This window comes from Exophiala aquamarina (assembly GCF_000709125.1).
Source record: "Exophiala aquamarina CBS 119918 chromosome Unknown aczIA-supercont1.6, whole genome shotgun sequence".
In the NCBI taxonomy this organism is placed as follows: domain Eukaryota; kingdom Fungi; phylum Ascomycota; class Eurotiomycetes; order Chaetothyriales; family Herpotrichiellaceae; genus Exophiala; species Exophiala aquamarina.
In genome coordinates this window covers 649,241-670,437 of record NW_013550582.1, presented here as the reverse complement: position 1 = coordinate 670,437, position 21,197 = coordinate 649,241, and the positions used below count along the sequence as shown (strand labels likewise).

The 21,197-nt window shown below is 50.4% G+C and overlaps 7 protein-coding genes across 7 annotated transcripts; 3 read left to right on the top strand and 4 right to left on the bottom strand.

Annotated features, from left to right (window-relative positions):
• Positions 1–332: 332 nt before the first annotated feature.
• A1O9_07638 (eukaryotic translation initiation factor 3 subunit H) lies at positions 333–1,401 on the top strand (the record flags this gene model as incomplete). The annotated part of the gene is made up of 2 exons (XM_013403193.1): positions 333–736; positions 819–1,401. 2 exons carry the CDS (start codon positions 333–335, stop codon positions 1,399–1,401), a joined length of 987 nt encoding a protein of 328 aa, XP_013258647.1.
• A 2,728-nt stretch (positions 1,402–4,129) lies between these two features.
• Positions 4,130–4,559, bottom strand: A1O9_07637 (uncharacterized protein; the record flags this gene model as incomplete). The annotated part of the gene is made up of 2 exons (XM_013403192.1): positions 4,130–4,258; positions 4,350–4,559. Coding segments are annotated over 2 exons (339 nt in total), but the record flags the coding sequence as incomplete, so codon positions are not given.
• Positions 4,560–6,393: 1,834 nt separating this feature from the next.
• On the top strand, positions 6,394–7,071 carry A1O9_07636 (uncharacterized protein; the record flags this gene model as incomplete). Its single annotated transcript, XM_013403191.1, has 1 exon — positions 6,394–7,071. The coding sequence occupies one exon, from the start codon at positions 6,394–6,396 to the stop codon at positions 7,069–7,071; it is 678 nt and encodes a 225-aa protein (XP_013258645.1).
• A 2,650-nt stretch (positions 7,072–9,721) lies between these two features.
• On the bottom strand, positions 9,722–13,392 carry A1O9_07635 (uncharacterized protein; the record flags this gene model as incomplete). Its single annotated transcript, XM_013403190.1, has 3 exons — positions 9,722–9,990; positions 10,043–13,230; positions 13,313–13,392. The coding sequence occupies 3 exons, from the start codon at positions 13,390–13,392 to the stop codon at positions 9,722–9,724; spliced, it is 3,537 nt and encodes a 1,178-aa protein (XP_013258644.1).
• Positions 13,393–14,040: 648 nt separating this feature from the next.
• On the top strand, positions 14,041–15,147 carry A1O9_07634 (uncharacterized protein; the record flags this gene model as incomplete). The annotated part of the gene is made up of 3 exons (XM_013403189.1): positions 14,041–14,610; positions 14,663–14,980; positions 15,040–15,147. The coding sequence occupies 3 exons, from the start codon at positions 14,041–14,043 to the stop codon at positions 15,145–15,147; spliced, it is 996 nt and encodes a 331-aa protein (XP_013258643.1).
• A 719-nt stretch (positions 15,148–15,866) lies between these two features.
• On the bottom strand, positions 15,867–16,892 carry A1O9_07633 (uncharacterized protein; the record flags this gene model as incomplete). Its single annotated transcript, XM_013403188.1, has 1 exon — positions 15,867–16,892. One exon carries the CDS (start codon positions 16,890–16,892, stop codon positions 15,867–15,869), a length of 1,026 nt encoding a protein of 341 aa, XP_013258642.1.
• Positions 16,893–18,639: 1,747 nt separating this feature from the next.
• Positions 18,640–20,238, bottom strand: A1O9_07632 (uncharacterized protein; the record flags this gene model as incomplete). The annotated part of the gene is made up of 1 exon (XM_013403187.1): positions 18,640–20,238. One exon carries the CDS (start codon positions 20,236–20,238, stop codon positions 18,640–18,642), a length of 1,599 nt encoding a protein of 532 aa, XP_013258641.1.
• Positions 20,239–21,197: the final 959 nt, after the last annotated feature.

Below are 21,197 nucleotides of genomic sequence, written 5' to 3'. Positions count from 1 at the left end.
CAAACACAGCTGCTGGCCTTCCTGTTGCCGAACAAGGTCCATTAATTATTCCAAGACGACCACAGCCTGCCATCGTTGCTTCTATCCAAGCCCCAGCCATGGCGACCGCAGAGTAAGCGATCAACTACCCTGAAAGACATTTAGGAAACCCCTCCACTAACAATTTTCCCCAGCAAAGAAGCGCCGCTGAAAGCGGTCCAACTCGAGGCTTTGGTATGACCAGACTACTTCCGAACTCACGAATTTGGTTTAACGGTAAATAGGTTGTTATGAAAGTCATCAAGCACTGCTCAACTCGTTTCCCCACCACTGCCACCGGCAGCCTCGTCGGCATGGACGTCAACGGCACACTCGAAATCACAAACTGCTTCAATTTCCCCGTCGTCGATCTACCACCCGAGAGCCAGTACGAACAACAACAACATTTCAACAGTGCCGCTGCCGCCCCTCGCCACAAGTCCAGCACTGCCTACCAGGCCGATATGATCAGACACTTGCGAGAAGTCAACATCGACGCCAACAATGTCGGATGGTACACGAGTGCGAACTTGGGAAACTTCATCAATATGAACTTCATTGAGAACCAGTACCACTACCAGAAAGACTTGAATGAAAAGACTGTCGCTTTGGTCCATGATGTCAGCCGCAGTTCCCAGGGCGTTCTTAGTCTGCGTGCTTTCCGACTCACTCCACAATTCATGGCCGCTTACAAGGAGAACAAATTTACTACTGACAAGTGAGTTCACCCTACCTTGCTTGCATCAATCCATGCTGAAAGAAGCCTCATATGCTGACATACTCTTTCCGCTCATGTTTAGTCTTCAAAAATCTGGCTTCAAGTACACTGATATCCTGGTCGAATTGCCCGTCACAATCCATAACTCACTCCTTGTGAATACATTCCTCCACCAGATCCCCTCGTTACTCGCCAGCGGAACTCTCAAGCCACCAACTTCTGTGGCTGAGATCGAGAACAATCCTGTCTTCAAATCCGACGGTCTTGCCCCGACCTTTGATACCCTGTCCATCAACATTGACCCATTCCTTTCGCAGACCGCCGACAATCTACTAGACAGCATTGAAACCCACCACGTTGAAGCAAACAACTTCTCTTATTACTCCCGTGCCCTTGCCCGTGAGCAGGCTAAGATCCAACAATGGCAAACGAAGCGAAAGGCCGAGAACGCCGCACGTGCTCTGTCCAAGCAACCTCCGCTTCCTGAGGACGAGTGGCAGAGATTGTTCAAGCTACCTACAGAGCCTAACCGCCTTGAGAGTATGTTAAACTCACGCCAGGTTGAGCAGTACGCTCGTCAAGTCGACGGCTTCGTTTCGGGCACAACTGGTAAGATGTTTGCCGTCCGAGGTAATCTTCTTCCAGGCGAGGGTAACCCTGAGTGATCGGGTATTTTCTTTGCATGTATTTGGTGGGATTTGAATGTTCATTATGACAATGAAAAAGGAAGATGAAGAAGGCCAGCAGTCAATTTTCATGGCTGGTGACCATCTCCAACGACTTGAGCTCACGTTTCTACGGAATATGTCTGCGTGGAAGGACATGCAGCATGTCACGAGCAGACTAGAGCTACTGGCATGCCATGCCATGCATGAAACATCACTCAAGGAGCATTAGAAGGTGCATGGCGTTTGTAGAACCGCTGGGGGTCCACTGGGTTTTCCACACAAACACCAAAAGTCACAATCTTCGTTCCGTCAAGAACCTGCTGCTCGACAATCGAGCGAATGATGAGAGATCAACAGGCGAAAACGGTTCACTGTGCTTTCACAGTGGATTGATTGCAGAGGAGGGAAATGTCATACCCGGGGTGAGCCAGATAGCCTCCCACATCTCAGAAGCGGAGAACTTTGGTGAGGACTAGATGTCCGTACAGATGCCCTCTCGGCTGGGACGTCTACTGCCCTCCCTCACCTTAGCAGTCATCTAGAAAATGTGAACATGATCGGCCAACTAAACTGTGCACAGATTGACTTCTTGACCATATCATTCAGGTATCGCTGCCTTACCTCTTGTGTCTCTAACTTGTGCCTTTATCCACCCAAGGTCACCCCTATTTCTACTCGTCTATCGCCTTTGAACAGAGCAAGGGGCCCCATCGTCCCCGCTGCTCTCCAAAATTGCCTTGGTCACGTCTGCCACAAGCCGAATTGAACGCTTCTCACCAAGTTCCCACTCCTTCCCATTCTTTCACTTCTTTCGCCATCCATGCCTGTCTACGACGCCGGTTCTGAATGCTCCACCCGCACTCTTTGTGCCCACATTCCTCATCACAACAGCAGTAGATGCCAGCGGGTCTCTCGACTGAGGAGAGATCAAGTGACACTGAACAAAAGCTCTCCATGCTAAAGTTCAACGCCAGACTCGCTGTGCATGCCAGAACCAAAGTATCTGTTTTCTTCCCCCCCAAATCGTCTCTCGTAGCTTCGGCCGTCCCCTCCCAACAGACTTTCCTTCCGTAAGACGTCGAATCCTTTCTTTTACTAAATTTGTCAGGTCATGCAGGGATGGGCTGTCCGCTTGGGCTAGGACAAGAGCCGAACAAGGGTCCTTCACAGAGATTCACCTTGCGCAGCACAGCAGCGGTCGTGAGAACGCAGAGAATCGATCTCACAACCTGGTCATGCATTGCTGCTAGATCGAGATGGGTGGAGTCGCAGTTCAATGGTGGAACGGAGAGAATGAGAACTTCGGTCTGCGCGAAGCCGTACAGATTCGGACCGGGCATTACGCCCTGTGGGCATTATACATTTCTAATGGAACGGTGCTTGTACGGTGAGCGAGTAAGAGTGAGCGGAGTTTCGAGGATGGCTGGATAGAAGCGGATGGAATGGCAAAGAGAGCGAAGTGTGCCTTTTTTGGCAGAGCCCAAATTCGGATACTCTGCCAAAAAGGGAAACCTTGAATCCGAGAGGGACTCGAAAATCGCTGGCAGCATCACGAGAGGTATAGGCAGGTGAAGAGGAAGCCGCAGGTGAATGGCACCTGGCCTTCGGTGCAGCTGAACCAGCAGTCTCTCAGGGCAAGCCGTTTCAGGACGACTTTGCAGCAGGTCTTCCTCTCGCAATTGGAATGCACAGTAGCCAGATTGAATTATTCATTTGGGCAGGGTTTGAAGGGGATGTCACCACTGAGGATCTTGGAACAGATCGGTGAAAACACGATCTCAACGATCTGGATGGGTCGCACTGTCCAGGAGGGAGATACGCGATCATTGCAGCATTGCGAACTTTGGATGCATGCACTGGCGAAGTGGGTACCGAACACGTTGACCATGGGCAGTCGCGACCAACTCAATACTCCATAACTTTTCAGTGGAGGCCATGGTCAGTTGGGCTATCTTTTGGACAGCCTCTCACAGGGGCGTCCGCCATGAGTCAGAGCAAGGGCCCAAGGTTGAAGCCGATTCTGTCCCGAGGTGTTCAAGTTGGGTGTAGTATGGACTCAGTCGTGACACGGGGACTAGGGTTAACACCAGAAGTTCGTCTAATTCTGCAAGGAGATTTCGAATCATGGAATGTATTCTAGAGTAGTTGGCGTATGTACTGGGATTGAGCAGGTGCAAATGTCACTGCTGGATATGATCAGTCGGTCTGTAACCGAAAAAGGAGAGAAAAAGGGGAAACGTTTGAACCTCCATTGGTATACCCCATGTGTGTCGGAACTTTCAACCATTAGAAAAAAACCAAGTGCAGGCTGGCGTTGTGTTTCCTGCAAAAGGACGCGCCACAGTGAATTGCTGGGATCCATCCATAAAAGCCACAAGATCGATCTGCCTGACTTGATCTCAAAACTTTAGATGAACGGTGCCTAAGTGGATCTTCAAGCGGATCCTGCTACTAGGCATCGTCCAGAGAGGAGCAGAAGGCGTTGGGTGGAGACAACCGTTGGTTTGCAAAATGGAGCCCGCCAATAGAGCAAGAGACGCGAGGTTGGGATGCAAGGCTGTGTAAACAAGGTTCTGGGAGTTACCGGAATCCGAGTGGGAGATGGGGTCCACACATGGCAGCGAAAGGAAAGGCATTGATCTTGGGTCCGATTGGGTTCTGTTAAGAGCGAAGTAACTACCCTGGTAGAGACCCATCAATTCCAGTTTCGTGCCTCCGCATTCGCATCTGCATCGCGGGCTCTCCTTTCTGCTTCTGAGCCCGAATTGAGAAGCTGGTTCTGCGTTTGCTTTTTCTGGCTCTGCAATTGCGTCGCGAGTTTGCCTCCGGGTTTGTTAGAGTTCATTGCTCGTTGCTGTAGAAATCTTTGTTAGCATAATCTAGTGGGTCCATGGTTTCGAGCACAAGAGGTCGTCACGGTGCAGTAATGCACATCCAAGACTTACTTCGGCGGCCTTTGCTGCGGCCCCTCTTGCATCGTTGGGGCTCGCTGTCTCATCCCTCCCTCCAAGGGTCCGCCCTGGCGTACTAGTGATTATCTTCTTAGGCACGGGCGCTGTAGAAGCCTTTGGAGTTTGTGGGCTAGCGCCGACCGTCCTGCCTGGAGTGGAGAAGTTATCAGGTTGGTTCGAAGACTTAGAACAGATGTTGCCCATTTTGGTTCCGCTGTTAGACTACCGATCTTATCGAGAGAGACGTTACTTTCGTATTCCTGGCTTCGCAACTCCAGAGGCTTACCGCAGCATCAGAGATAACATGGAAGTTGAGAGGAAGTGAAAGTTGAGGAGGGGCGGTCGTGCTTGGCGATTCATCGTCTCCAAGAATCCCTGGTCACGTGCGCCCAGGCTCGGTAAACGGATGGAAGGCTCCGTACTTTATCTGAACTTCACGTCTGTTCGCACCCAATAGGTGATTTCTTGTCGCACACTGACTCCATAGGTAAGGTTTTCGAGCAATGTATTGGTCCCTCTCATTGATTGGAATGACATTACCACCACCAACAACAAGAGATGTTCGAGTGGATTGGCTCCGCGCGATCCACCAAGCCAGTCATCCAATGGGATGTCATTATCAATTGACCCCCTGAAGCGCCAGAGCCTCGTTGAATCCACCGCTGACCAAACTCGAACTTGCGGGCGGATCACTTATCATACGTGTGAACAACGACAACTGAATGATTGTTTTCAATTACCGCTTAGCAGGTCTCTCAAGAGCCAATCTCAATGCTCAATGAGATTATGCGTCTGCGAGGAGATTGCTACAACACTTCTGTCATGGCCAGCTCTCCTCCAGCACTATGCCACTAAACAAATGATTAGAACAATGAATCTGCCGTCGATGACCACGCAATTGCGGCCAGGTGATTGCTGCACCGTCCAGGCATTCGAGTCTTCTTCATCCAAGACATCCTGCGGGAGCTAATTGTCTACACACTGTATTCCGAAGTACTGGCTGCGGTGACCAACCCCTACCCAAGGGTACTCCGACTTGACAAAACTTGGGCCACTGCGACTGCTTAGGGAGTGAACGCAATGCAGCGACCTTGCGATCCATCCCTTGTCTCGATATACTTCGGACAGGATGACCAGGATTGTGCCTTGTGGGACCACTATAGGCTGACAGTATCGATCGTCACGATGAAGTTGTCGAACCTAATCCGATTCCCAACTCGCTATCCTGTGCTAAGGACATGGTTTCTGAAGTCGATACGAACCCCACACATTTGTGCCTCGTCTCGGCCCAGTTCGCACTATTACTCCCTGGCTCACCTCACAAGACTGCTTCCGCCCAAAGCGGGCCATGTTTGTGTTCTCGTCAATCGCGATAGACTTAGACTTTCAAGACGAAGACCACTGCGCCAGTGTCATGACCGAATTATGCTTTCACTTTGGGTCGCATAGCAGTTGTGTCTCGACCCACATACTGAAGAAGTAAGTCTATAGCAGAATACTTCTGCGTTTGCACTTGTGATGTTTCCAGTCCCACCTATCCACTTCAATTGATCACTGCTTGGTTCGATGCTGCCTCACACTCGCTACACTCGCAACAGCATCTCGGTACCAAAGACAACCTCAAACACTGTTCCCCATGCATGTTTTTCTCCCCCCCCCCCCCAAAGCGCAACGGAGTCATCGCCTTTGTTTTGAAGTATACTGCACACAGACTTTTCTAGTGCGTAAGGAATGGAACATAGCAATGATATGTACGAACCAAATTCATATTTAAGCCTACCCTTTCCCCCCTTCACCATTGATTACTCTCAGAGAGTGTTGTACATACGATACTGATGTAGGCTACTATTTCATCTAAAGCCAAGTCATTTCCCCTGACGAGTGCTTCAATCTAGAACAGTATCTCTTACAAACAGTGTACACCTGCAACCTCTTCCTTCGCCCCTAACCTTACCCTTAAGTTCTTGGAAGCCGCCACCTTCATACATCCAACCTTACTCTCAAGATCTTCCGCCCGCCTGTTGTTGAATCGTCCAGAATGGCTCGACAACAGGGCAAAAGATTCTACTGCGCCTGGATTGGTTGCACCAAAAGCTACACGACAAAGGCCAGCCTCGCAGAGCACACGAGGAAGCACACTGGCGAACTGCTTCGTTGCCCCGAAATCGGTTGCAAGTGGCGTGGGTCGATCACAGCCAAGACCCTCAGCGACCACAGGAAAACGGCACACCAAACACTGGAAACGAACGCGTTAGTGTGCCAATGGAGAGGCTGTCGTCACAAAAGCCTCCCCAAGAATATGAGGCGGCACGAGAACAAGTGCCGTCTCAAGCCACTAAGTTGGGGTCTAGTTCTCCAAAAGGACCTTCCCGCTGGCGTCCGGGTAAATGAGTTCCAGTTCGACGCCGGCTTGATCGACATCGAGCCTCAGCAAATTGCTGACCCGTTGCCGGACGCCAGCAATACCGGCATTAACACTGTGGCCATGGCCATACAGACACCGCCTGAGCAACAGGTGCTACAGGCCGTCCTCAGAGACGGGGTCGTCAACACCATGGAGTCCAACTTGGACTCAACCGACCCTAGCTCTACAGGGCTCTTGAGGTTGGACTTGGGACCAATGAGCATCAGTTCCGAATGGTCCAGCAGCGACAGATCCTTCGGAGACTATTTCAACAGAGTGATCGCTCAAGAGCCCCTATTCTACACCATCTAAGGCTCCAACCCTTTAACTAGCGTTGACAAAGTCCAACCACCTTAAGGGCTGAAGCTCATTGGACGGCCTTGTAGATTCTGCAAGCGAGTGGGACAGACAGCTCGGAGGATGGCACCAGCAGTGGGACTGGAAAGCCTGGTGGAAAGGAGGAGCGCCAGCAGTTGGACTGGGACAGCTTCGAGAATTTTATTGTGGAACAAAGGGGACTTCAGAAGCTATAGGTCGGGAGTCGGCCAGAACGGAAGTCACACATCTTTGTCATCGACTTAACTAACAGATCGCATCCCTACCACTACCCTCCCTCTCAAAAACCCGAACACAAGACGAACACACAGCATCTTCATCTTTTGAAAAGCGGGCGGATGGATGGTTTCCAAACACTCTATTGGCTCTTACTCTACAAGCCAAAGGTATTCCCTCCCTATTGCCTCTGATCGTGAATAGATACTAACTGTCTCTCCATCCATAGCTCTTTCAGCAACACGTCACCAGACAGACAATGTGAGATCAACACGACTGACACAATGCTAACTAATAGCACCCTCACTCTTGGAAAGCGGGTGGTCGGGTGGTTTCCAAGAATTCTGTTGGCTCTTACTCTACTAACCAAAGGTATTCCCTTTCCTCTATTCTCCCTAATCCTTTGCAAGTACTAACCTTACCTTCGTTCAGTGCCTACCAGTAGCACCTTACAGAAACTAACACAAGTGGAAGGATACTGACCAGCAGCATCCTCATCCTTGGAAAGTGGGTGGTCGGGTAGTTTCCAAACATCACTTTTCTCCATGCTGGCTATTGCTCGACCATTCAATAGGTACCTCCCTTCTTTCACGATCTTGCACCGGACATTAGAAGTCTGATTATCTTATAGGCATTCAGACAATTGACAATGCCACCAAGTCACAACATCGACAACGACTAACATTTACTACCTCACATCTACTAACAACAGGAACTCCTGGGAAGAGGGCGGTTGGGTGGTAAAGCCCCAGGAGACCCCACTTTGCAAGCTTCTCGCCAACAACATGTAAGTAGTTGCAACATCTTATCCACTGTTTACTATTGACCTCTGACTGACCCCTTCTTTGCTTGCAACAGCTTTCCCGGACCAGCATTTCGGATAGACGGTCACACTCGAACAGATCCAGAGAATTCAGAGCTCAATGACATACACTAACACAGGATTACTAGAAAGAATTCACGAAGAGGGCATACAGTTGATTGATGACATTGAGATACCCATGAACAATACAACTGATTGGAATTTAGTCTGGAAATCGGAGCAATTTCAGAGCCTAAACCAAAACAGGGCAGGACACTTGTACAAAACATTACGACATCATGTATAACGATTGATGACAGAGATACCCTTGCTTGAAGATTATAGGCCCGAGAACATGTACCATTAGCTAAAGACGTGAAGCCCTGAAAAATCAATTCACACACATACACATTGTGACCAAACTAACTCCCATTAATGCCCTGACGGGCGGCTAGCTCGAGCCCTAGACCGTGAGGCTATACCTGGATTCTGTAGCTCCCGCTCATCACATGCCTCAAGGGATCTAGCGACATCAAGAAAAAATTAGGTGTAGATTCAAGTCAAAGACCACGGCTTCAACTTGATTCTCGAGGGCCTAGGTATAAACTAGTGATGCTGGGAGGGAACAGGTACACAGGTCTCCAGTGATAGTTCGGGTGTACACTTAGGGCAGTATGCCAATCTCTTCTTCCCTTGAGAGGAGTGAGGACTGGGAGCAAGGAGAATGCCATCAAAGCAAGCTGCTTCCAGCAACCAATGATCACTGATGAGGGAGGGCATTGTTGATCTTGAACACAAATGCTCCTTTCCCTCCGCTTCTATTCCTCCTCTCCTCTCCCTTCTCCCATCGCCACTTCCCTCACAAACTTACAAAGTGTGACTCACGAACAGGACACCCCTAAACGGTAGAAAGCATGATCTGGAAACTTCGCCAACATAGCACGGCTGACTCCCCTTTCTTACCTTAGGCAGGTACTCAAAGGATAGACAAGACCCACATGTGTTATCCAACGATGAAGCGGGTCGATCATTCTCGTTGCCTCAACGGAGATCGTAGCGCCAGAACCTGCCCAAGTAGATCTTCATGCTAACTAGTAACGGTCTGGTTAGTGCGGCAAACTGGCTGGAAAATGCCAGCTGCCGAAAGGCGTGTGGACCATAAATGGGGACTATGGTTCTAGGAAAATCCTTGTTAGGTTGGTTTGACGTAGCCAAGTCATACCATTGCGAGTGGTCGTAGCTGTGTGCAACACGCACGACGGGTTCGTCGTGCATGCGTTTGGCCCAGTCATCTCTGTTGCCCCTTGCTCTTTTGGGTTGAAGAACACGTGATTTGATAGCCAAAGTCGGCAGAAGGAAGGCGAGGGGCTTATCCATTTACGGTATACCTGGGTACCAAAGGCATGTAAGCATGTAAAGCAGTGGCCAAGAAAACATTCGTCAAAACAGGACGGAGTTGGTGGAATCAAATAGCGGAATGGGAAAGGGAAGAGCACAATTAAGGTTAGACTCATGGCCTCGCTAGCTAGATTTTCTCACTCCGATCTTATTGTCTAGCAACGAGTTGGATACTTCGAATCAGGGACCTTATCTGCCTCATTTGAAAACTTAGACGACTGAGTAGCGACCTGTTGTCCTCTCAGCTGCATCGGCGGCGCTCATGGTGCCTTCCTTCAATAACCTCATCAACTCACGCATTGCGTCGTGTACCACGACCTCAGTATCGCCTTCAACAAGAATATACAGCTTCGGGTTTTCGTTTGGTCCAGGCTCTTTGCCAGTGGGGTAGAAGGAGCCTTTCGTGGTGATGGAGGTGCCAGTCGATTCGAGGATTTTCGCGACGTTTGTACGGTTGGTGACGGCCCAACGTGCTTTTTCTATAGAAATTGTTAGAAATGGATCTAGTTGAGAGAACAAGAAGGTACTTACGGGGAAAATCGTTGATCTCCAAAGTGGCATGGAAAGCCCCAGCGTCCGGGCCTTTGTTGTCAATAGGAACACCAGAGCGCATGACCCCGGCCTTGGATAATTTCTGATTGATGGCACCAACCGCCGCAGCGACCTTGTCCATCTGGTTTGTAGGCCCGGCCGATGGAGTTTCTCGCTCAGTCTTATGGACTGTGATTTTTCCATCGAGATCAATACCTTTGGGTACACCAGGAAGCGCGGTGGATGATGGGGTTTCGGATGCTTTGACACCGGATGCAGCTTTGGAGAAAATGTCGTCGCCGACCTTAACATCCTTTTCTTCCTCTTTTTCTTCCTGCTCATCACCTTCTTCGCCGGTCTTGAAAGTTTTGCGTTCTCGAGCTTTGGCGGCATCACGTTCTTGGTCAAGTCGTTCCAAACCTTTGCCCCCAAAACCTGAAGCACCAGCTTTTTCTTTGCCAGACTTGACTTTCTCCATAAACGAATCAACCAATTTCTGGACCGGCTCAGGTATAGGTTGACCACTTTGCTTCAGCGCCTTTGCGATGTCAACGGCATACCTGTCCTGATCCTCCGTTAAGAAAGTGACTGCAGTCCCAGTGTTTCCTGCCCTGCCTGTACGCCCAGCTCGGTGCACGTAGTCCTCAAGATGATTTGGGGCATCGTAATTGACAACAAGCTTCAACTGTTTGACATCAAGTCCGCGAGCAGCAACAGATGTAGCTATTAAAATTGGGACAACTCCAGCCTTGAAATCGTCAATGGTCGAGTCCCTGTCAATCTGATCCTTGCCTCCATGAATTGACATACAAGGGTACCCTTTCCTCATCAAATCTCGAAGAAGACCATCTGCTGACTCTTGTCGATCAACAAAAATCAGTGCCCGATCGTCCTCGTTCTTGTCATCCTCGTACAATTTACCAAGGAGCTCGAGCAGTCGAATGAACTTCGTACTTTCTTCTCGAACCTCCACAACTTGAGTAATTTCGGGGGCTACAACACTTCGCCCACCAACAACGATTTCAACTGGCTTAGATAGTGTCTTTCTCGCGAGCGCTTCCATCTGGCGTGGAAAAGTTGCAGAAAATAGAACCGTTTGGCGATCTGGTCGGATGTTGGACAGTATCTTCATGACCTGTGGCTCAAAACCCATGTCGAACATTCGATCAGCCTCGTCAAGAACGACATATGTTATTCGCTTCAAGTTTGTTACTCGGCCACTGTTGGCAGCGAGTAGGTCGATCATACGACCAGGTGTGCAAACCACGATCTCAGCACCTCTCTTGAGATCGGCAATCTGATCCTTGATAGGTGCACCGCCATAGGCGCAAACTGCTCTCAGTCCTAGAGCCTTCAAGAAAGGTTTGCACTCTTTGTGAATTTGTGTAGCTAACTCTCTTGTGGGGCTCAGGATTAAGCCAATAGGCCCATCAAGTGGCTCGAGAGGACGTTGATCTTTGATATGTCGAAACATTGGAAGCAAGAATGCTATCGTCTTGCCAGATCCAGTCTTTGCCACACCGATGACATCTCTGCCAGACATGACTGCTGGTACCGCTTGGGCCTGGATACTCGTTGGTGCTTCATAACCCAGCTTTTGAATGACTTCCAAAACTTGAACGCCCAGACCACACTGTGCCCATTTCTGAACAGGCTTTGGAACATCAATACCTCGTACTTTGATGTTGTCGAGCTGCATTCGGAGGCTTATCACTTCTTCTTCTGTCCAGTCTGCCATATCGATGGGTTCTGAATAGAAATTCCGACGGAAAGGTTGATATGGAACTTTGGAATGGTTTACAGCAGGTATATCTTTCTTTTTCTTCTTGGCTGTTGCACTAGCCATGGATAATATATTATCGGGATTCTCATCGTCGACCGCGGTTAGTTCGACTTCGTCATCTCCGAAAAGAGCCTCTGGCTCACGTTGTCGAGACTTCAAGCTGTCCTTCTGCTTGAAGGGCCCTACTCTTGTAACGGGGTTCAGGTCCAGCATAAAAGCATCGAGAGCGTCAACTTCTTCCTTATCTTCTTGTATCTCGGCAGCTGTTGCATCAGGAGCTGCAGGTGCATCAACCATATTAGTGTCTTCCCCCCTTTCAGCTTTGCTACGTTGTTCTGCAGCAGCACGTGCGGCAGCGAGCCCCGCCTCTCCTGCATCACCGTCTTGGAGATCAACGTCATCATCTCCCTCGTCGGCTTCGTCAGGTTGAGCATCAGGTGTACCATTAGTCTGCTCGAGGATCATATTCGGCAACTTTTCCAGTTTCTTCTTCGTACCTTCGTCATCCTCAAAATCTAAAGACCTCTTGGCAACATCGGTATCGATAGAAGCTTTGCTTCCGAGTCCAAATTTGCCCAGATTGCCAGTGGCCTTCAACGATTTTGCGAGGTGGGAATTTGTCGGTGAATTGGACGTAGAAGTTGACGAGCTCGTCTTCAATGGGTGGCCATTTGTAACAGCCGGGGTAGTGATATCACCGCCAAGGACTTTGGTTGCAGAGGAGGTATGATGGGCCTTCTTTGCGATTGCTTTTGGATCGAATTTGCCTGCATAAGGCATGGGAGCTGGAGAAGGGATATCTACTGTGACGGGTGTTGTGGCAGACTGTGGTGAGACCGCAGCTGGAGAAAGTCCTGCTCTTCGGTCAATCTCATTCAAAATACTGCGCGCACCGCCAGCAGCCTCAAGTTCCTTTTGCTTCTTAGCTTGTTCTTCAGCCTGTTTCCTCTTCCATTGGTCCAATTTGGCAAGTCGGGCTGCCTTTTGGTCTTCTGCTGTGAGCGCGGTTGGCGTTGAAGGTTTCGAGGTCTGAATAGAGCGATGAGCACTGGACACACAGGAGCGTGTGGCTTGACTTACTTCTCGGGACACATCAGTTAGATCTTTCTTCGCAGGGCGGTCTCTACTGGAATCCCTCTTGCGCTTCCGTGATTCTGTAGATTCATCTCTAACCCGGCGGTCCTTGTCACGAGGTTCATCGTGCCTTGAGCGAGGGTCTCTGTCTCGGCTCCTGCGGCGATCGGCACGGTCCCTTGACCGTCTGCGCTCTCTTGATCTGTCCCTCCTCGAGTAGTAGTAGTCTTCGTCTCTTCGATGGTCGTAACGGCGATCTAAGGAACGATCTCGTCGTCGGTGACCATCTCGGTTAGGGTCGCGGTCTCGATCCCGATCTCGGTCTCTGTCCCTATCGCGATCGCGAGGCCGACGCTGGTAAGATAAATGGTTAGCATGTAAGATCGTAAGCTACTGGTCCGATGACGGCTCACCTCAGGACTCCGAGATCTAGAATGCTTCCTCCTATGGGTTCTGTCATCGTCCCGACGGCTGCTTTCGTATCGAGCTTCATCTCTTCGGCTCCGTTTTGACGAGGAATATGAACTGCCTACAGGTGATGGTGAGCGAGTGTCCCCGTGCCTAGCCATCCTGTGGCTGCAAATCAAGTGGGCTTTACTGCGTAACCCGCCCCAGGACCAGGCTCGAAGTGTCGACTTTGTTTGGCTACCACGAGGAGACGGGAATCTGCACTGTGGCCCACCATATGGTGGCTTCAGGCAAAGGAGAATACAAGGAAGGGAGAGGGGATATGGTAAATCATTTACTGCTGCTGGCGAATGATAGAATTAGTTTGGCTTCCTATGTCGTACCATCAAGATGTGTCGAGGCTGCGACTGCAATAACAGTCGATAATACCTTGTGCCGTTGCCGCCTGGACATTTTTCCGACCGCGGTCCCTCATTTGCTTGGCCTTCGGATGCTAGTCTGACCGACCCGATCTTGCACGTGATCAAAGTGGGAGCTCAAGCCACAGCAAGCAACGTTGTCACGCGTTTCAAGAGGCAGCAAGTCCAATGCGAAGGTACCCGTCACCCCAGCCACCCACAACTTATGAAGCATACAATGCCATTCATGTTGCTCAGATCTTACGAGTAACTGTCCCAACACTAGGTCTTGTCTTTAGATCACATCTCCTCTCATTCCTTTGTCCCAGGCCGTAATGGCGGCTGCACCTACTTACTCACGAGGCTTATCCAAGCTCTGGGCCAATTCAGCCCGACCGTTCACGCGACCTGGTCCATCCAACTCGTATCTACGCGTCTCCTGTGCATGTTTCACCAATAATCACCATCAAACACTTCGCAACGGCTTTTCTGAACTTACCGCCCGGTTCAAGCAGGCTCGAACATACGCGACAACCGCTGCCAAACCCGCCCGCAAATCCAGAGCAGCCTCCAGAAGCACTACAGGAACCAAAAGGGCAGGCCCCAAGAAACCTGCGGCCAAGAAGCAGGGAGTGAGGAAATCAAAGAAGAAGGTTGCGACGAAGCCTAAAGCAAAGAAGCCCAGAGTCAAGAAAGCCCCAACCAAGACTGCTGTAGCCCAGAAAGCCCGAGCTGCTCGTGTGGAATTGCGGAATGCAGCACTCCTCGACAAACCCAAGCAGCTCCCCGCAACTGCGTACACATTGCTCCTTGTAGCCGAGAGCAAAGGATCCCATGGCAGTATAGCCGCCAGTGCTAACAGCGTTTCTACCAAGTATCGGAATCTATCGCCAGAAGAGCGCGAAGTTAGAATACCCCTCAGTATTTGAGATTTACACCTGCTGACATTGGGTTTAGCGTCTCAATCACGAAGCGAACGCCAATGCACAGAAAAATGCGCAAGCATACAAGAAATGGGTTCAAAGCCATACACCTCTTGAAATCAAAAAGGCGAACAATGCTCGCAAACAGCTCACCGCACAAGCAAAAGCCGCAGGCCATAAGACCACTTACAGACAAATCCAAGACGATCGATCTGTCAAACAACCTCGCAATGCATACTCATACTTCTTCGGCGACCGTTACGCTTCTGGAGATCTTCAAGGCCTTTCTGTCGGCGAAAGTGCCAAGCTGATTGGCAAAGAATGGGCTCAGCTTTCTGACAATGCGAAGAAGGTAAGAACCAATGATTAATTTGCAGATGCATGAAAATGTCCACTAACTCTTCTGCCTAGCCATATAACAATAAAGCCGCCGCCGACCGCGAACGATACCTGGAAGAGCACAAGTCCGTTTATGGCGTGGACTCTCCTGCCATCAAGAAACCTGCGAAAGCAACATAGGTGACTGGGCACAGTTGAGATTTCGAGTCCATTCTTTGATGGCCCAAAATTTTCTGCAGCCTCGCCTATTGGTCTCTTTGTAGCAAAGGACCTCCTCTGAACCTGATTCTGCTTGCTGTTAACTGTCTCTGCAATGTACGAGTACTCACCGTGGATGTGAGCCCATGGATAGGCTTCTTGTATTATCTCTTCAGTGGGCTTGGAAGTGGCGTCCACACCCAGGCTGGGCAATGGGTGTGCAAGCATATACTGTGTGGGTGTCTGCCATTAAGCTGGATACCACTGTTCTGAACCTTGATCAGCATTCAGTGGTCTTGCGATTGGCTCAAAATATCTGTCAATGGCTAAGCAGCTTTGCTTGTGGGGAGGGTGTGGTTGCTAATGAGCGCATATTTGCTCATAGTGGAAGAAGCGCAAGCATGTAAGCGGTCGAAAGCAAGAGCCAAGAGCTCTCGGTAACTCTTTTGTGAAATGATATGGCTGTGCAGTCATATTTTCTATGTAGAGACAAATTTCCACTTTGATCCAGCAAGTTCAATGTCTATAAATGGGACAAGTCGATCCTTTTCGCCGTCCTTACTCATACAGTTGGCCCCGATAAACACATGGCCAACAGGGCTCGACCTCCCACTTTAAGCAAACTCTTCTTGAAAGCGGAGCGGGAAAAGCCCTACCACGGCCCGCACTGCCGCTCTCCCTGCCAAAGCCAGGGCATGGCCCTACCCGGTCTTTGCAGGTTGCTCTCCTTGGCCAGTCTTGCCCTCTTCAAGCATATTTCTCCTACTCTCCATGGTGAACCAAATGCTTCTGCCGGCACTCTCCAGTGTATGAGTGAGACCGGCGCCAAAGCCTTGAAGCAGGCCAACGAGCTGTGCGCGCAGACCAGTCATTCCACCTTCGATGCTTCCCACCCACTTCGTGCCGTCCTTGTCAAAGACCTGGCCGTCGATACGGGCCCCGAGGAGCATCAACTTCTTCAATCCCTCCTGCACTGGCAGTTCATAGAGCGATGGGTTCAAACGGCGCGGTGGAGCAGGGAACTGAGGCGCCTGTGGTGTGAGGATGGAGAATGCCGTCTTAATGTGCTGCGGCGACACGGTCGGGAAGGTCAGGATAGCAAGGGAGCCTGTTAGGAGGGGTGTCAAGGGATGCACGCCCTTGTGTTCTTGGATGGCTTGGTATGCGGATTCGGATAGGGCGTGCGTGAGGGAAGGGTCTGCGGCCACGGAACCAATCCCCGCCAGGGTAGGAATGAGTTTCTCTCGTTGACTCTGCTCCTCCGGTCGGTAGTACTCGGCGATCCGCAGTGCGGGTTCGAACATGGTGGTCTTGATGACCTGTAGCTTGACGTACTCTCCAATCAAGTCCTCTTGAGCCGCGCCTTGAGTTAGGAGCTGGGCGTCTAGCTTCCGTAGTGCAGACGTCAGCTCGCGACGGATGCCGGTCCATTCTATGGCCTTGAGAGAGTTGTGTTGGAAGAGGATGATCAAGGGTGTGGTTTGGAGGAGCGAGACGTAGGACCGGATACGTTGAGATTTCCGGTATTTAGGGTCTCGGTGTGAGGGCGGCTGATTGGAAGGATAACGTTTCAAAGGCGGTCGTGAAGATTCTATCTCCGCGTCTGAGAAGGCTGGCACGGTTGATACTGCTGTTGCATATGAGCAGCGGCCGCAGATATGAGGTTTGGCGAAGACTTGCAGCTCCGCCAGTTGGCTCAGTGAGCGCAGTTGCAGTCGTGGAGCCATCCCGAGAGGCCACTTGGAGACCGAACGTCTATGGAGCGTGGTGGCTATGTGTCTGGAAGAGACGTTGAGCTGGCTGTCGAAAAATGTAGTTCCTGGAAATATTTAGGCTGGTGTTGCTAGTCACTTCTAATAGGTGATCACGTGTGAATCAAAGTCACTCCGGTTACCAGTCGCCGCTTTAAGATCACATCTATTGCTCAAACATGGAATAGAATGCACGCAAATGTTATTAGTACAACTTCATTTCTTGTGTGGAGTGATCCATATCGATATATAAAAGATTCTAGGAGCACCGGTCTATGAGTCTGTGATATAGTCTCAGCTCCCAGCAATCTAGGCCTTGCTGATAGTAAGTCCTATGTCGAATCAATGCCTCTTGGTCTGCCAGCAGGGGAATTTGTGGCCATGAATGCCATCTTGAAGGTCGAGACCTTTCAAGCCCTAGGTATTTATCATGTATTTCTTGCATTCCCTCCACTTAATCGACTTACGGCAGGCATCTTTCGAACCCATCTTGGCTTCCGTCCTCGACTGCGTCTCCTAACCACCTCGCGAGGGCTGCTCTCTTCTATTCAGGAAACCATCCCTCCTGTCCAATCCAACCCTCAAAAGTCTCTCTATCTTCGCGGTTGTTCTTCCAGTCCGCAAGCTGTGGCCGCCACGTATAGCAGCAATCCGGAAGACTGTCCAGGCTAACCCCCCCCCCCCCCCCCCCCCCCCCCCCCCGTTCCTCGAAAACACGCCCAATAGCACGGGCAGTTTGCCAACCGAAGTGAGCGATGAAGAAGACTAGTGCTGCTACGATTAGTCGTCCCAGCAAAAATTCGGTCCTCTGGCTGCCAAACCGAGAGAGTGCTGATGGCGAAAATCCCCTGTGCGCTGTGCTGATTCATCGGCTGAACCCTGTCTCGTTAAACTCCATGTACGTGGTCTGATTGACATCGAAAAGCGTGTTGGGCTCCATCAGTGATCGTATCACGTTGCTTTGGGATATCGCAGTCAAGAGCGCATCGCGATCACGAAGCTCGCCTTTGATAACCTGCATGGTCTTTTAGTACCAAATTCGCATGCCTCGAACCGGCACTTCAGTGAACACCCCACCTCAAGTTGTGGGTTGAATCTGAGATCTTCAGGGACATTTGTCGGATTTCTTGCGAACAATGCTGTTGCATGTCCTCGGAAAGGAACTCACGTAGCAGGCAGGTACCGGAATGGCCCGTACCACCGAAGACGAGCATCTTGGAGCCTAGCATATCTCAGAATAGTGACCCGCAAGTTTGTTAGAGATGCCTGTGATGTCAACTATCTTGCGTTGAGAGTAATAATTTCTCGCTGGTTGCCAAGGCGAATTAGAGGCAACGCAATGCCTCTAAGACCAGATCCTATTCATAGCTAAGCGTCTATGTTGAATCATGCCTATTTGAATGTGCCAATACAAACGAGCGCACTCTTGCCTCTCAGACCCGATCAAACCTTTCTACTGAGGCTAACAATTAAACAGTTTCATCCGAAGCAGTCAAGTCTTACATCAGCAGGCGAAAGTGCAGAATCACCCACAATGTAGCAGTTTTCGGGTGAGTCATCAACATTCTAACATCGGCATTCACAATGTTTCAATTTCATGTGGTCTTCGAATCGCAGTGATCTCGAGACTGGGATAGATTCATCAAATCCTGACCTAGGCTCTCCATGCTTCCAGGAAGTCAGTGATTTCCATATATATTGATAGGCTTATGATAGAGCCCCCTTAACTTGCATTATCTGTGGACATGTCTCTCAAAGGCAATGCGATTGCCCTGCTGGTCATTAGCAGCTCAAACCAGTCAGATCCCAGAGCGGACATGGATTCATGGTACAAAAAGCCATCAAAGACCACTTTTGCCGCACTCCATGTCCAGATGCCCATTGCAGCCGCCTGCTCGGCGAGGTTCGTGTTGAACCATGATAACGATTGTACCACCTGGGCGGAAAATGTATTTGGCGCTCGCTCTGCTAGAGCGCCAACATACAGCGCCCAGAGTCGAGCGTTCTTGTACCGATCCCAGCTGCTCATGCTGAAAGGGTGCTCTGCCGCTCCGCGATCCAGTTCGAGTGTTTTCCGAAGTGCGACGAGGATCGCCGTTCCGTCATATATTGGCCTTCCGAGAAGGATCGGGTTCATGAACGGATCTCTCACATGCCATAGACCTGCAAGGGCGAGGTACTGTTGAGCATATAGGTGATCCTTGACTTCCTGCTCCAAGCCGGGACGCCTCAACTCTGCCTCCGCTTTCAAAAAGTGATGTACCATTCGGCCGTTGAAGATGCATGTTCTCGCAAAGCGCCAGGTAGTGATGACAGGCGAGACAGTGGTGACTTGCTGCTGGATTCGCATGAACACGTAGTTGAGTTGTTCTCGTCGAATCTGGAACCACTGCTGGAGCTCTTCGGTGTCTATCGAAGGGTCTAAAACTGTATCTGGCGACACGATCTGCTGGGGATTCCTGGCTGCTGCTTTCCCGACCGGCGCAATGAAGTCAAGCGCCCATGAGTCAACGTCAAATATCGTGCGCATTAGAAACATGGAGCTAAGTTGAGAGTCGAGGTACAGCTGATACAGGAGAATCCTGTAGTCGAGCTTGCCCCTGGCAAACAATTGCTTCTGTAGATTGAAGAGCATTCTGCCATGCGTTGTGGCATTCTTGAGGTTGGCAGCGTTCACCTCAGCCGCAAACAGGACCGTCATATGCCATGCATACGGGACCTCTTGTGCAACGCTGTCCTTGGCAATCTTCTCGCGCAAGGAGAGCATGCTTTGATTCATGAACTTCAGAGCTGCAGGCCGCAAAGTGGGACTGTACCTTACCGCCGTAGAACTGTGGAAAGCAAGGGTGGCATATCCAGTGCCGACATCGTGCAGTCCAGTCACCTGGTCCTGCCAGTTCTCCTTCGCAAGAGTAGCCCTAGTTTTATAGCGAATCTGGAAGTAGGTCGCTGGCAAGATATAATCTCTGTAGAAAGTCAAGAAGCGGTTCGCTTCAGGCGTGATCGTCAAGGCAAACGCCGCGAACGGATCTGAATTGCCTTTTCCAATCAAAGTCTTAGGCGATGTGGGAACCTCAATGACTGCCTCCTTGTCCCCAACGGAGCTTTTTGTTGCTTCCTCGCTATCCCACTTTGGCTTGGGGACTTTTGCTGAGTTTCTGAGTGCTTTGGTCTCCTGCCCCCGCTTCCATGGCCGGTACTTCCTTTGGACGTGTTTGAAGATCTGCTGTCTATTCTGGGGCGCCGGTTTCAGATTGTTGGCATCATGGTTGACCCAGAGAAAATCTTGCTTCGGGACGGTTGTCTCGGAAGTCGATGACATCCCGACGTCTCTGCATTATGAATGGGAGAAATGAAGTCTGCAGAATTTTGGCACGCGCACATGCCAACAGCAGAATGAAGGAATCGAGGGAGAGGAGGTTTTGCAGCTACCGACTTACATCTTTACAAATGGCATTCAGCGCGAAAGAGTACGCATTGTCGCTCGGCTGACTGTGTCTCCCGATCCCAAACAGGGTTTACCTTCATCGCCCCCACGTTAGGCCGGTTTCAAGCTGGGTTAGGCTTGAAGAACGAGATGCGGAGATCTTATGTACATATATCGTTGGCTTTATGGAGTCTGTAAAGCTGGGTTCTTTCCCGCCGCCATCTTCCAATGTGATATGGACAAATAGCTCCATTTTGCGCTTGCGTTGAGGTCGACGTTGGCGCAGAACGCATGAAGACCATCAAAATCATTCGAAAGGAAGGCTCTTCCGAGACCAAGTTTTCTGAGCCCCGCCCCCGCCGCAATTCATCAGTTAATCAGCATCCTGATCTTTCGAGTACATCCGAGACATTTTAGGGAGACATGCCTCCCGGCTGACGCTGAATAATCAGTCACTATCGGTTTTGAGCATGGTATGGGCGCGCTAGGTATGATCGGCTATCGAGTGGTTAGTCAGTCGTGGAAGTTCCATGTCTCGGTCACTAAATAGGGATCTGCAATTGACCACTGGTAATTCGCCCGGCGCAGAAGACTCCTACAACAAACATAATCACTCTATAGAGGAAATAATTTAGACCGTAGTGCTCATAGCTTCGGCTAAGATCCTCAACTGAAGATCTTAATGACCTTCCACCACATCTCAAGTACCATGAGAGCGAAGAAGTTAAAACGGGCCAAGTCGAATTGGTCCTAAGACTTGTCGACGGGTACCAACTGCCCCTCACATAACCTTGTAAAGCCCTAGCCGGAGGGCTTAAGGATGGTGCAGATTTCTTGACCAGATGACCTGCAAT